The sequence below is a fragment of the Lycium barbarum genome, chromosome 6 (genome assembly GCF_019175385.1).
Source record: "Lycium barbarum isolate Lr01 chromosome 6, ASM1917538v2, whole genome shotgun sequence".
Classification (NCBI taxonomy): domain Eukaryota; kingdom Viridiplantae; phylum Streptophyta; class Magnoliopsida; order Solanales; family Solanaceae; genus Lycium; species Lycium barbarum.
The window spans coordinates 124,958,430-124,973,992 of record NC_083342.1 but is presented as its reverse complement, the minus strand read 5'-3'; the positions used below and the strand labels follow the sequence as shown (position 1 = coordinate 124,973,992).

The 15,563-nt window shown below is 33.3% G+C and overlaps 2 protein-coding genes across 3 annotated transcripts; one reads left to right on the top strand and one right to left on the bottom strand.

Annotated features, from left to right (window-relative positions):
* Window positions 1–854: 854 nt before the first annotated feature.
* On the top strand, window positions 855–4,536 carry LOC132598628 (ras-related protein RABA2a-like). The gene is made up of 2 exons (XM_060311617.1): window positions 855–1,258; window positions 3,864–4,536. The coding sequence occupies exons 1-2, from the start codon at window positions 1,094–1,096 to the stop codon at window positions 4,338–4,340; spliced, it is 642 nt and encodes a 213-aa protein (XP_060167600.1). The 5' UTR covers window positions 855–1,093; the 3' UTR covers window positions 4,341–4,536.
* Window positions 4,537–6,989: 2,453 nt separating this feature from the next.
* Window positions 6,990–12,041, bottom strand: LOC132598625 (ras-related protein RABD1). Of its 2 annotated transcripts, XM_060311613.1 has the most exons (8): window positions 11,885–12,041; window positions 11,727–11,799; window positions 11,364–11,411; window positions 11,223–11,270; window positions 10,105–10,176; window positions 9,277–9,432; window positions 7,670–7,773; window positions 6,990–7,294 (listed from the first exon to the last, which is right to left on the bottom strand). In XM_060311613.1, exons 1-8 carry the CDS (start codon window positions 11,896–11,898, stop codon window positions 7,201–7,203), a joined length of 609 nt encoding a protein of 202 aa, XP_060167596.1. In that variant the 5' UTR covers window positions 11,899–12,041; the 3' UTR covers window positions 6,990–7,200. The 2 variants fall into 2 exon arrangements, with proteins under 2 accessions (XP_060167596.1, XP_060167598.1); XM_060311615.1 differs by lacking the exon at window positions 10,105–10,176.
* Between the last annotated feature and the right edge of the window lie 3,522 nt (window positions 12,042–15,563).

Genomic DNA, 15,563 nt, shown 5'->3' with positions numbered 1-15,563 from the left:
TTCATGATGTTAATATACAAAACTATCTTTTCCAGACTCCACTTATGCGGTTACACTGGATATGTTATTGGTAATATACAAAAGCTACAATCAATTATTTTGCTCATACTAGTATACTCTTTTGCTTGCTTAATTTCATGAGCATCTTTTATTAGTTTAGGATGGAGGGAGTATAAAATTTGAGACTCATATCGGCTTTTCGCAAATTTTATTATAAAACTTGTAAAAGTATGTCTGACTTTTATTTAATATATATATTTGATTACCGTCAAAGGTATGGGTGCGATGAGTATCTCATTTTATTTAATTAGGTCTCAAGCTTAAGATAAAATTGCTTTTGGTAAGAAACATTTACCATAAAAAATGAAATTTTGTAAGAAAGTTTTACTTCCGAAATGAATTTTTTAATGCGAATTAGATTAGTCAAATTCAAAGTGATACTCCTTATGTTTCTAAATAAATGGTGTTTTAAGTTTTTCATTTTATTTCAAAATAAGTGGTGTTTTAGGATTTCAAAAAGAAATTAATCTTATTCTTCTAAAATAATCCTTATTTTGTATAATCAAGAACCATTAAGCAACTTTTCTACAAAAGAGTTAACTTATAAAGTCGTGAAATTTGATTAAGAATAAATTAGTAAAAACACTTTTAATTTTTTACGAGTGAGCAATTTCTTAAGGACATGCATGACATCATCGGCTAAAAACACTATTTATCATGAACGAGGGATTACAAAAACAGTAAAAAATTCGAAAAAAAGAGAGAGAGAGAGAGAGGAGGCGTTGACGGTTTTTATTGGGTAAAGAAATACGGTTGGAAGAATTAGAAATTCAAAACCGCAAATATTTCGTCAATAACAGTACAATTCTGGAAAGTCAAAATTTTGAAACGCGCATTATCGCTAAAATCTCGCACTTCACCAAGGGCAAATTCGTAATCAAATCCCGGTAATCAAGGGGCATTTTCGTCATTAAAAAAATTCTCTATTTCCCTCACGCTTTGTTGTCATCAATCATCATCATCATCAACGATCGATCCGAATAAAAAGGCATTTACATTACATTAACAGTATTAATTAATCGGAGGCGATTAAATGGCGAGAAGAGCGGAAGAGGAATACGATTACTTGTTCAAGGTAGTATTAATCGGCGATTCAGGAGTTGGTAAATCGAATTTGCTATCTCGATTCACGAGAAATGAGTTCGTTTTAGAGTCCAAATCCACTATCGGCGTTGAATTCGCCACTCGTACTCTTCAGGTCCTTTTTTTTTACCATTTAGAATAATGCATTTGTGTATACGTGTTAATTTACCCCGTGTTTGCATTAATTGATGTATTAAATGTCTGGAGTTTATGTAAATGACACATGTTGTTTCGTGTAAACTAATTTTTCTTCCGTTTTTTAATGTGGTTTAAGATCTAGAGATGTACATATGCATATATTTGTTGTGTGTGTAGTTTATTCTCTACGTGATACGGACCTCGTATTAAAAATAAGTTGACAAAGTTATGTCCATATATTTGTGTACAGTTTATTTATTGCGGTTGCGTGGATCTTATATTTCTGCACATTAATTGCTTTGTTTCTAGAACTGACTTCCTTGTTTGGGGGAATAGAGTGGGATATAGGATTGTCCATTTGCTTGAACCATATTTGTTGTTTGTTATTTATATGTTGGGATCCTTGAGACCAACAGGGTCAAATGACCTTTCCAGATCTATGAAAAACTTCTAGTTCTTGGTTCTTAATTTTCTTATTCATTTCTAGGAAAGGAAGGATAAAGGAATTATTATTGGATTGGAGTGTAATTGTGCAAGTTTTATGCATTGATAGTATGAAATATATAAAACAAGTGACCTGCAAGGGTGGCTCAGTTGGTTGAACATGGGGCTTTCATAATGGAGGTCTTAGATTCGAAACCCCCTGCCTACGGCAGCAGCGGATTTGCCTTTTGGGTCGAGCTCATCGCACGGGGCTTGCCTAGTGCGGGCTATCTCTCCTTTGTGGTTTGTGAGCTATTACAAAGGAGCTAGGTTTACCCTGTGCGCACCCAAAGGGTAGCGGCTGCGGGTTCCCATGTCATCAAAAAAAAAAATATATATATATATAAAATAAGGGCAGATAAAGTTAGCATTTTTATTTTCATTTAAAATGGAGTGAATAGAAAGGAGGAACTGGCAGTATATATTCTGTGTTCTCTTGGCTATGATGCTAATAATAAAACCCAAACATCCTAGGGTCTACTTTTCACTTCCCTTTTCTGTTGGCCATTCTCTTCACTTGTAACTTTTTCATATATGGTGAAGTTGTTAAAAGTTACTAGTCCACTTGAGTATGCCAATAGTTTTTCTGTTCTTCCCAAGATTTATTTGGCATTAGGATCCCTTCATCTCCCCTTATGATTAATCTTCTAAAAAAGGGCAGCCCGGTGTACTAAGTCCCGCTATGCGCGGGATCCGGGGAAGGGTCGGACTGCAAGTGTCTATTGTACACATTCCTCATTGACATCGGCATCGCATGAGCCTGACCAACCGAAAAGGGCACGGCCAGGCCCAAGACGAGCACAACCGTCATAAAAATATAAGCAGTCCATGTTAGAAAAACCTCAATAGTCATTTCTTCTGGTATTATTTCATTGTGACCTTCTGTATTTTTCATTTACCCCATGGTCCAATTTTCTCATGTGGCTCTTTGTGTAGTTTTGATTGGAAGTAAGTGCAAGGAAAGGGAAGAAGAAGAGAGCATCTTTACTGCTGAAATGAAATGAATACCTTGTGTATGTCTATAGTTATGAAAGTTGTGAATGGTTCCATTGTCTTGAAAATCCTCAATTCAGACATTCGAGTGAGAGAGAGACATTCCTCATCCGTGGTGCGGTCTTAGTCTTGGTGAACTGTATAAGAAGTTAAGAACCTTGTTAGTAGAAAAGGACATGAAGGGTTAAAAGAGGTAAAGGAGACATAAAGTGTGCAGTGTGGCCTGAAGTACTTCTAGTTGGCCTTCTCACTTAGCAAAATGATTCTTATCAAATTGCGTTTTGTCTAAAGGATGGACTACCCCGATTTTCCCCCTCCTCCCAACCAAGGCTAGCTGCTCTCTGTGTAACAAAGATGACTCAAGATGCTAGATGTTGTAATTGTCTAACAAACATATCCTGATCTAATGGAGCTACTACTGTAACAAATGCTTCTATAGATGTAACCCTTTTATATGGAAAGATATAATGCCAGACTATGAAAGAAAAAGAACTTTTATTTAAAGCAAATGTTGTTACATGATCCACTTGCTTGGTTTTGATGCCAGCTGTTTATTACAAGTTTCAAACTCTAGGGAACCTAATGTGATTATGCCAAGGCTTCTTATACTGATAAAAAGAAGTTTTGGGGTTCCTATTAAAAGAACAAAAAACTGTTAACCTCTTCATCAAAAAACTACCTTATACTATTTTGCATGTCATCTTTTAATCTTACCTTTACCTGTTAAATGTTACTCTTGAAACAAATAAAGAGGTCCATTCTACTAATAATCAAAGTTTGCAAGGACCTAGTTGTCTTCATCCTGAGCAACTGGTGCACGCTGTTAAATTTAATGAAGTGCCCAGGATTTCCAAAATAAGGAGTAACAGAGCATCTTCCAAGTTCACTGAGGTCAAACATGATTCTCGAAGACCACTCTAGTGTTTCCTATCTTTAAGAGATGCCATGAGTCTAGTCTTTTGTGGTAATCCAACAAAGATTCACCTTGCTGTACTCCATTGAATAACACTTGTGTTCTTATTGCTATCGTGGTGCTACAAGTTTTGGTAATTGTAGAATTTATATTGTATTAACATATTTTTTTCTCAATTCTGATATATGTGTAGGTTGAGGGAAGGACCGTTAAGGCTCAGATCTGGGACACAGCTGGACAAGAAAGATACAGAGCCATTACAAGTGCTTACTATAGGGGCGCTCTTGGGGCTCTTCTGGTGTATGATGTGACAAAACCAACTACCTTTGAGAATGTTAGCCGGTGGTTGAAGGAACTGAGGGACCATGCAGATTCGAACATTGTGATTATGCTCATTGGAAACAAAACCGATCTGAAGCATCTCCGAGCGGTTGCTACAGAGGATGCTCAAAGCTTTGCTGAAAAAGAGGGCCTTTCTTTCATTGAAACATCTGCATTGGAGGCAACGAATGTAGAGAAGTCTTTCCAGACGATTCTTTCAGAAATCTATCGGATAATCAGTAAGAAGCCACTTTCTTCAGAGGAGCCAGCAGCTGCTGTCAAGGAAGGGAAAACTCTTGTTGTTGGGGCAGAAGAGCCTGCCCCCAAGAAGGCGTGTTGCTCTACATAGTGATGGTCATTAGATTTTTAAGCTTCTATATGTTCCTTTTGTTAGTTTTAATATAGTACTGTTTCTTTCTCCTTTTTTTTTTCCTTCTATATTTTTGGTCAAATGTTATACCCTATTTCATCATTAGGAAGGTACATGTTAAAATCTTGTCATAGTATGGTTCTTAAAGAATTAAATCAAATGTTTCAAAGCTGAAGTTTATTTCAAATGACATAATTAAGTATTTAATTTCTACGGTGTGATTTATAACTCAAAACTACTATATCTGTTTTACGTAAAGAAGCGAAGTTTGCAAGTTAAGGAGAACAATTTGCCACCATTTGGCAAAACAATTAACCCCTATTATTATGCTATAAAGATAGCAATTTCTAGAGTTCTTTTTGATCCGGTGAAAAAGGAGCTAATTCCTCGAATGGTCACCCTATTTTGGAAATTGCTTCATAAAATCACATTTGTTTCTTTTAGGACTATAATATCACTCAACTATCACTATTTTCCTCAAAAACTGCTAGACACCATGAAAGTTTTCTTCTCCCCTAGTTGGCATGACATGTCACATTAAAACTCTATTTTTTAAAATAATAAATTAATTTAACTCATCAATCCCATTTAATCCAACATAACCCATGTCTTATACCCAATTTTAGATCCGATTAAAAAAGATCCTATTTTATACCCAAATAATATTGGCGATTTAATACTAAGATCCGAAGTTATTTACACCAATGGCATATAAAACCTAAACTCTATATTTAAATGCTCTTGGGAAGATATTTTTTATTTACTTATCAAACACCAAAATATAAATAAAAAAATCACCGATTTATCAAGAAAACATTTTCATTGTACCAAACAAAATATTTTCATTGTACCAAACACACTCTAAGTCTTGCATTTTTTCCCCAATATGTTTCCTACCCTTTATCTTCTATCAAACGCTAACTATAATTATGCGAATTTTTTTTTCTTATACTTCCAACCAAATGTTTAGAAATTATTATTTTTTATCCCTCTAATCCCTCTCCAATCAAAATAGCATTATCTTTTTCTTCACTTTATGCTAAGATGATTTTTCAATCCTTCCAATCCGATGATAACCTTGATTTTATTACTGTACCTAAATTCCCAATTATACAAGACTTCTGCCATTAGTCTATATAGCTAATTAAATAATTGTTGAATATGCACAACTTAAATTCCATAGATCTTATCATTGATTATTGTCATGTCTCAATTGAATGTGCATTTGTTTTTTTTTAATCAGCTAATAGTTGTTAATTAATAGTGATGAAGATGCTGGGTTCGTAATATGGTCTCTTTCTCTTGTTTTATTACATGATTTTTTTTTTCAAATGGCATTGTACAGTATACCAATCATGAGTTAAGACTCCCTTATATTTAATTCCACATATACACTATACTTTCAATTAATACTAAATTCATAATAGATTAACTGATAAAAATAAAATAAGAAACATCATAGACTATACAAATGCACGTACTCTGAAAAGTCAGCATAATTTTTTGATAAAATATTGTCTTTGGATCTTTTAACGGTTTAAAATAGAGTATTAGATCTGAGCTGGGTTGGATTAAATGGGTTTGATGAGTTAAATAAATTTATTATTAAAAAATAGAATTTAATGTGACATGGCCTATGAACTAAGAGAGAATGAGATTTTTGTGGTGTGTCGTATTTTTTAAGGAAAATAGTGATAGTTCAATAATATTATAATCCTACAAGAAACAAAAGTGATTTTATGAGACAATTCCAAAACATGTGTGACTACTGAAGGAATTAACTCAGTCAAAAGTTGTTCTCTTAAGTTAAAGTAGTTTAACACAGACGGCAATGTTAATAATATCATCACCCACCTCGAATATTTGCCATTTCAAATATATATATATATATATATATCATCACCCATCTTATAGTGGTTGAAAGGGGATAAAAAAAAAAGTACTTCTACCTATTTCATCAACTATGTTTACAAGAACACTACTCTCCAATCAAAGCCTCCATTATAGATCTACCAAGCATCAATCAATATTCACCTTTATGTGACCTTAAACGTATACTTTACCTCTATTACTACAGTACTTGGGTATCTCTTGTTTTTCTTTATATATGAACCAAATTCATCCTTACTCACTCAAATCTCCCACAAGGCCCACTCATACTTTTAAGTGTCGTTCCAGCTATATTCTTGGATAATGCTTGTTATCTCCCCGACAGATGACAATTACTGTTAAATGTCAGACATTTACTGTTACAACTGGCTTCTAAATTTACCGAGTCAACAAATTACAAAATCATATGTAAGTAAAGACTTGCCTAGAGATTTTCAAGAGGAAAGACCATAGGAAGTCCGCCAATCCCATGAATCTACGAAAAATAATTCATCAAACATACAACATTGAATGATAGATTGCATTTTTCATCTTTTATTCCGCCAAGATGGTCATGCTTCACTTCCGTAATGCCAATGGATCCATTTTACACAGAGTGTACTTAAGTTATCAGTATTTTAACTTGTATGAGGAAGTTATTTACTCTACTTTCAGGTTATATCATATTAGACTAGCAACGGGAAGTTACTTATTATAAGTACCTTAACCTGATAGTGTCAAATAGCTATACACTGTCAGTGCATAAAAGTGAAACTCATCAGATTTGCCTCTTACTGTTATGTAATCGACTTAAAGTTTCAGGCCAGACAACTTCACATAACGACATGAAGCAAAGTTAGAAAGATACTTCAACTAACGGGAAGATTCACAGGACATTCTAGTAAACATATGTTTAGTTACAATCTGTTCGACATTTTGCAATTGGAACAGAGGGATACAGCATCAGCAGTTAGCCACAACAGTTGCCCTTCTGCTCAATTGGTTGTCCCTTGATTTGAACAGTACTACCTGTCTTATTGGTTCCAGCTGCTTGGTTACCCATTCTGCAAAACAAAATTTTGGTTCAGCTCTTAAAATGAAACTACCTAAAGACCAACCACGAACTGCTAAGAGATGTGGTTCAGGTGGAACAGAGCATTTACTTATTACCAACATTGTTCACATCAGTTAAATTCATCAATATATAACTAGTTCAAGGAAACAATAGCAGCCGCAGCCTGACCATATACCAGAGCTATATTTATAGACAATTTCATACCCACTAATGCATTATATCTTGGTAAGCTACAAACATGTTGAAATGTATCAGTGTTCATTATCACTACCCAAATCGGAAATAGAATGAAGTTATTGGGGAAAATGGTGGAACTACACATTTTGCAGGAATAAAACGTGGACAGAAATATTAGCCAACTTACTTCTTCTTGATCTCTCCAGCCATCGTTAAGAAAGCCTGCTCCACATTAATGGAGTCTTTTGCACTCGTCTCAAGGAAAGGGATACCTAGCTCATCTGCCAAAGCCTGCATAAATTTGAAATGATGTTACAAATGCATAAGACATAACTGATAATTAAGTCATATGACTAAGAATATCATCCATGTGGTCAAGTTCAACCTTTGTTAGAATAATTTGAAGACTATCAGAATCATATGTTTCATTGTGTCAATACCCTAAAACTAAGAAATGGAGAATAATCAAAAGAAAGGGAATAACTAAATTTTTACATCACCAAGTTCAATATCCCAAAGCACTATCAACAGGTTTACAAACATCCAAAATAATTCAGATTTACTAGAGAGCTACTTCTGCATGTTAACAACAATTTTCACATGTTATCTTTTATCATCAGAGGTATTTAATTGAAGCCAGAGCATACAGAAATGGAAAACTTTCAAAATGATTTATCTTTACCAGCAAAAAGCCGGAGACTAGCCAAACACTGCCAATTAATACAGCGACATTTAACAGCCTGATTATAGACCACATATCACCTTCAGAAATCTTGCTCTCAAGGTTCACAAAGACAAACTTATGACTTATGACAACTTTCTAGGATTGTTTATTTGCACATGTAAACTAAGTTATCGTGCTCCCTCCCAATCTTCTGCTCCACCCCAAAAGTAACTATAATTTACACCCAACTGGTGTCACTGCACAAGTGCCATGAGCAATCAACAACACAACAACAATCATGGATACCAAAAGAAACCGCAACTCTGTGCACCTAGCCAGACATTAAATACACTCGGGTACGTTGAGTACACAGATCAAGCAAAAGTGTGGCTAAAGTGACTGAAGTTAGGGAGTTCTGAGCTGAAGATCTAGCTAGCTCCAGTGACACTTAGGTTTCATGAGGCAAACAAGTAAGCCACGAGGATGGAGGTTAGAGTTAATGGCTGGTTGATCACTATTCACTGGTGTCACAGGTATACAATGTTTCTAACTGATCATGGTGTCAGCAAGCATGTCCAAAAGGTGGTTTGATGCAAAGTCTCAGTGACTGCTAATAATGAGCTAGCCCATTGTAGCAGCTAAAGCGCGTTCCTCTTCAATTTTCCACTGACACAGAAATTACAAACAATGGTTGCAGAAAGTACTCCAAACATAAGCATACTACAAAGAAAAAGTAGCATAAGTGAATTTCCAAATTTTTACTTTTTCAATCTGAACACCTTTTTTTGAAGATTTGTCCAACATATTCATAGAGAAGATAGACGCCAAAGCAGGTAGATACCTTTTCCAATCCAAAAGACACTGTCTAATGTTTATCCCGAAAACAAAAATCCTACTCGAGTATAGCAAAGGAATTAACACGTTTGTGGCACATTGCTTGAGTTCACGGGAGGAATTAAATGAAAGAACATAAGAGAATTGTTAGAATAACCATTAAAAATGAGATGATTTTCAGCTTTTCTCAGCAAGCCAAGTTCAATGGTTTGATAGTACCACTGAACTAAAATACCTGAGCAGTACAAATGCAAATGCGACAAGATTTTATCTGATAAAATGGCAACATAAAATACCTTTCCTGTCTGTGTGTCCACGACCTTGTTTTCTACCAAATCACATTTGTTTCCCACCAGAAGCTTGCAAACACTCTCATTTGCATATCTGTCAATTTCATTCAGCCATTGCTTGACGTTGTTGAAGCTCTCCATTTCAGTTACATCATAAACAATCTACCATATATAACCACAAATAAGAACACTTCAAGAACAAACGAAGCCACATGAGCATTTATTTTAACCAGAAAGACTTACACGCATGGCGATAACAAGTAGAAGGTGAGAGAATGGGCTATTAAAAGATTGTCAGGATAAAGGAGAACCAAAAAGTAAAGAAAGGTATACAACGGGTTCAGAGGGACAAACAAGTAATATTTGATTTTCTGATGTGTTAATCTTCTCACAGTTGTTAAAGTCAAGGTCAAACTCCGTGACATAATATGGATGGCGGGAGTAATATCAATGTCAATATTAACTAGGAAATAAGAGTAAATATCAGTTAGTTACACCTATGGAGCCAACAGTAACCTACCGATACCTTCAGTAAAACTTGATTAACCAGCTGTGGTTCAAAATTGACAAAAAAAGGATCATAGAGTGGGTGATTGACAGAATGTCCTAACCTTATAAAGATATAATTAGAGAAGATATGAATATATAGTTTTTATTTTCAAAAGAATCAAAATCTGAGGCATTAGGATGCAAGAAAAAGTATCATAAGTAAAGCGTAATTATCAAAAATCTGCAGCCAAAGTGAGATGCCAGGGAGGTCATGAAATTCAAATTTAAACTATTTCTCATTTTTATGGCCAGAGGAAGTTCTGGTCAATGTGTGTAATATCTCACAATAATCCCATGTGCACCCCGATAGTAACTGCTTGTTATAGTCCGGAACCGCTCCTGACCAGCAGTATCCCACTGCAAAAAAAGAAGCAGGTGTGGCATTATAATATGTAAATCAGGATAGAGTAAGCATCAAAGACGTAGCTGATCTATTTAGTAATTATGCTTTTGAGCAAATGCCAGCTTCCCAACACTGATATCACTAATAAAAGGGTAGAGTGGATAACGGATAGATGATTGTCCTAGCCAAAACATCAATTCTCTTCCTAACATTCAATATTTTTTTAGCACGCAGTACCAATCAATCAAATAATGGTAACTGCAGATTTTATTGCGCCACTCTGAAACTCACCAACATACTAACCACCACGAAAGAGAAAATACAGCATCAAAGAACAGCAAAATAATACAACTCATCTTATTGAATAGCATCCACTATATCTCTGCCATCCATGTAATAAGCTACAAAAGAACATTGCAAACACTATGTAGCAGCAGACTACCATAACAAACACTGCAACCCAAAAAAGGCAAAAGTCAAAGGCTAATCAATCAGTTTCCATTTTCCTCCACCAGAATACCCTTTTCCCATTTGATCACCCTTTCTTTACCCTTGTCTTCTCTAAATCTTGATTCAAAGTAGAAAAAAAAAATCTTGTACGCGTACTTGTTAACAAGAAGAGAATCAAAAAATTACTTTCTTATCAAAACAGATACAGATCTAATAAGTCTAACTCTAGCACATGGCAAACTATTCTGAAGCCAAAGGGTCCAAAATAACTTAGAAAGAGAAAAACAAATATATGAACGATTCAGCTTTAATTTTTTTTTTTTTTTTTTGAATAAGTAGAATGATTCTGCTTTATCATTTTGCTTAAGAAAATAAAAAAGAATGATTCCCATTAATCCCATATAGTATTTCAGTAGAGAACAGAGGGACTACGGTAGATTAAAGCGATCGCAAGCCAACACGACTCTGAAAGTTACTATCAAATTCAAATGATAAATTGCATCGTTAAAATGGCTCGTAAAACAACTGAGCAGCCTGAACATAAGCTCAATATTATAAGCTTAACTTAGACATTCACGTGAACTAACACGCAACAGTCAGCTATACTTACAATTTGCAGCTTGATTGTCTTTCCATCCTGCTCCACCGTCCTAATTTTCTACAAAATAATAATCCCAAAAATCATTTAAAAATAAAATAAAATAAAATAATAACAAGTGACACAAACAATGAGAGAGACGGAGATTCTTACGAAATCAACCCCGATGGTGCTAATGTAACTGTCAACATACGAATCATCCTAAAACATAATCAACCAAAACAACATCATTTTTTCTCTTCGATAAATGACCAAAACAACATAACTACCAGATAATTAGTCAACATAAATACCATATAATCATATCCATAAAGCAATAAATCATTCTTCTCTTTCAGATAAACGACTAAAACAACATAAATACCAGATAATCATATCCACAAAGCAATAAATCATTATCCTTGAAAAAATAAGCACACGCATTACATACCCTAACAAAGAAAATTAAACACTCCATTCATAAATACAAAATAAACTATAAAAAGAGAAGATCGAAAGTAAATTAGGCAAACATACAGCGAATCTGAGTAAAAGACACGATTTGCCGACAGAAGAATCGCCGATTAACAACAGTTTGAACAAGTAATCGCTGCAACAACAACAACAACAACGAAATTAGTAATAAACATGAAAATAATGGATAATAATTGCATGAATATTGAAGAATCTCGTACTATTCGTTGCTCATGTTTGCTTCTTTCTTCTCTTTTTTTTGGGGTATTGAGAAGTGAGAGGATTTCTGTCTCTGTGTTTTCTATGTCGACTCTTTGGGGTTAAATGTTTTTTTCTTTTATTAACATCACTCCCGTGCTAAGCCCGGATATCTTTTCGTCCATTCTTTGTGGCATTAATTAAATTTAATAATAACATTTTTCTTATCCAACAATTTTTTTGTTTTCAGACAAATACAAATGTAGGATATAAATTTTTTTTGTTTATTTTACTGAAAGTTTTTTAGAACTATTTTCATTCATTTTTTCTTAATTAAGTCAGTTTAGTTTAACTGACCAAATCATTGGTGGAAAAAAAAAACAAATTATTGTAGAAACTTAATGGATAGAACAGATAGTCAAATTACATAACTTTTTCTTTTTCGTTACTTCCATGATCGTGCCTCGTGGCACGGCACGGCAGCACCCGGAAATGGTTCGACGGTAGAGATGTTCCCATAGGTGCAGATATTTTGGTAATGGAGAAATGTTAACATAATTGAAACGATACCGTACTAGCAAGAGTCTACCGAAGAAACTAATCATTTTGTTTACATTTCTTCTTCTTTATTTTCCTTTATTGCTTTAGGTATTTTGTTGGGATAAAAAATAAGGGCGTCATATAAAAGCTGATAATTGCAAACCTTGATATACGATAAGCCAGCTAACAAAGAAAAACATGCTATAAGAGACATTATTCTAATATGATTTGATAAGTTGATCTACATATGAGAAACGAATATAAAAGCATAAAAAATATTGAAAATAATCCCCCCCCCCCCTCCCCAAAACAAGACTATTTAATCGACTACATTGTGGATGTTCTTATGTTGTTGCATGAAAAGCAATGATCTTTTATTTATAGAAGTCTAAAACTTCTCCTCCAAGAAAAGGATAGACATGGAAGAGTCTTTTTTCACAAAAAAAAAAAAAACTTTTACACCAAGAAAATCTTTTTGAAGTAAAACACAATCAAGGTAGAATTCAAATAATGTAGGAAATGCTGGGGCAAACCATAACAATTTTAACTTCTATTAAAATTATCTCTCAACTAATTCTGAAGCTCATAACCAAGTTTGTTTATGCATTCTCTAAACATCTCGAGAAGAAAAATAAATACAAACATCGATTTTAAGTTGAAATTAGCAAACAACACAAAACTACATTCACTACTCTAATTAGCCATCTTAAAGTCATTACTAATAGCAAGCTCATCATAAAAACTAACAGATTTGTCATATGTAATATTTAAAGGGATTACTCAATAATTTTATAAGGATAATAATAAATATTAATTCAAGTACATAAAGGAAAAGATTTTCGAAACTATACATAAAATTGAATCTAGGACAAATATAAGCAGATATAATGAGACACGTTCAAATGTCTCTCTAATTGGAAAAGAAAATTGGCTGCAAAATTTCTAAACTTTACCACAACGGACAAATAATAACCTAATAATAAAGATCAACAAGAGATCACAAAAAGTCAAACGACACACCAATTATGAAGGTTCAAGTGGGGTGGTCTTAAGAAATTAACGAGGGCAAAAAGTGAGAAAATGCAAGGCTAAGATAACTATTGCAGCCAAGTGTAAGCATAAAAATATTGAAATCCTATACTAAACTCTAGCAAATGACAAAAATAACCCTGTGAGGATTACAAAAAACCCTCATTCTCTCTTATATATAATTACTAGTTATGTGAGGCCCGTGCTAAACCCGGGCTCAAACTCAAGATATAAAAGTAGATATTTTAACTAAAGAAATATAATTTGTGTTAGTACAAGTGTACAACAACAACAACAATAACCATATACCCATTGTAGTCTCACAAGTGGATAGTTATATGAAAGCAAAATTTTCATTTCACTCCTTTAATATTTTAACTTTCATTTTGATGAAATTATTTACTTCAAATCAAATGTGGAGGCAGAATTTGACATTTACAACTTATGTATCCTAATTTTCTGAAGTTATTTAGTTATAAATAAATAATCTATACATAGTTAATGAACTTTTAAGACAAATACATAATTTAACTTGTGCAGCGGATGGAGCTGCTCCTCTCTTAATTAGGAATTAGGGGTTCGGCCCGGGCCCAAACTCAAGATATAAAAGTAGATATTTTAACTAAAGAAATATAATTTGTGTTAGTACAAGTATACAACAACAACAACAACAACCATATACCCATTGTAGTCCCACAAGTGGGTAGTTATATGAAAGCAAAATTTTCATTCCACTCCTTTAGTATTTTAACTTCCATTTTGATGAAATTATTTACTTCAAATCAAATGTGGAGCCAGAATTTGACATTTATAACTTATGTATCCTAATTTTCTGAAGTTATTTAGTTCTAAATAAATAATATATACATAGTTAATGAACTTTTAAGACAAATACATAATTTAACTTGTGCAGCGGATGGAGCTGCTCCTCTCTTAATTAGGGATTAGGGGTTCGAATATGGATATGGAAAAAATCTTTGGAGGAAGCGCTCCCCCGAATAGGCGCGATACGGTGCGAATTATCTGGATTAATTGGGCTCAAATGCGAATATCGAGCACCAATCAGAAAACCAAAGAACATGAAAAATGAGGTAGGAGGTTCGATAGCTTTTCAAAAGTAGACCTTTAAAACAAAAAACAAAAAAATTGACTTAAATAAATAAGATTAGGACCTAAAAGTAATTAATTAAAAAATTTTAAAAAATTTTGAAAATTATTGTGAGGACTACAAAAGTCTCCAGGTTCGATAGCTTTTGAAAAGTAGACCTTAAAAACAAAAAGCAAAAAAAGTGACTTAAATAAATAAGATTAGGACCTAAAAGTAATTGATTAAAAAATTTTAAAAAAATTGGGAAATTATTGTGAGGACTACAAAAGTCCCCACATTTGCTCTTATATATAATAGTAATAATATAATGTTGACAAAAAAGAAAACAAGAGAAAATTGAAAAGCAAAAAAGTTTAAAATAAGATTGAGGAAAATGCTTACCCACTTTTTTATTAAAATAAATAAATAAATTGCTTACACACCTGTCAATTCATTCCCTTAAACCACTTCTCCATTATTTTCTTTTTTAAAATATAATAATCTAAGCCTTAATTTTACAAATTCAATTAACATTCTCGACTTGCTATATCCCACTTGTGCGATTACACGGGTTATATCGTTGTTGAATTCAGATCTGCTCCTATTATGTTTTCCTATAGTGAGTCTATTAAGCGTAAATAAGAATTAACAAGGTTAATAAATGCTTGGTATCAATTATTTAAATGAAAAACAATAAATTAAAACAACTCCTGAGATCCTACCAATTATCCACAAAAAAAAAAAAAAAAAATCAATTTGGGTGAAGTATTGCTTAATTGCTTTTACTAATCAAACTTGTCATGAATTTATACAAGGTATATAAAGTTTGAGCTATTTATTTTACTTTTAGTTTTCATAAGCAAATAGTGACTATCAACTTTGGATTGAAAAGGATTTGAAAAAATTATAATAACAATTGTGTTTCTTTTTTTTTAAGATGCATTGTTTAGCAAAATTCAAAATAAAAATACTTTTTGAAAACCAAAAAAGAAGTTAAATGTAGATCTTTTACAAGAACTACCGCAAATATTCAAAAATATTTCTCA

Coding starts and splice junctions, on each gene's coding strand:
- LOC132598628 (XM_060311617.1), top strand. CDS start 1,094: ATGGCGAGAAGAGCGGAAGAGGAATACGATTACTTGTTCAAGGTAGTA. Junction 1,259..3,863: donor TCGCCACTCGTACTCTTCAG/GTCCTTTTTTTT, acceptor ATATATGTGTAG/GTTGAGGGAAGGACCGTTAA.
- LOC132598625 (XM_060311613.1), bottom strand. Junction 9,433..10,104: donor GGGGTGCACATGGGATTATT/GTGAGATATTAC, acceptor TATATATGGTAG/ATTGTTTATGATGTAACTGA. Junction 7,295..7,669: donor GCTGGAGAGATCAAGAAGAA/GTAAGTTGGCTA, acceptor TTTGTTTTGCAG/AATGGGTAACCAAGCAGCTG.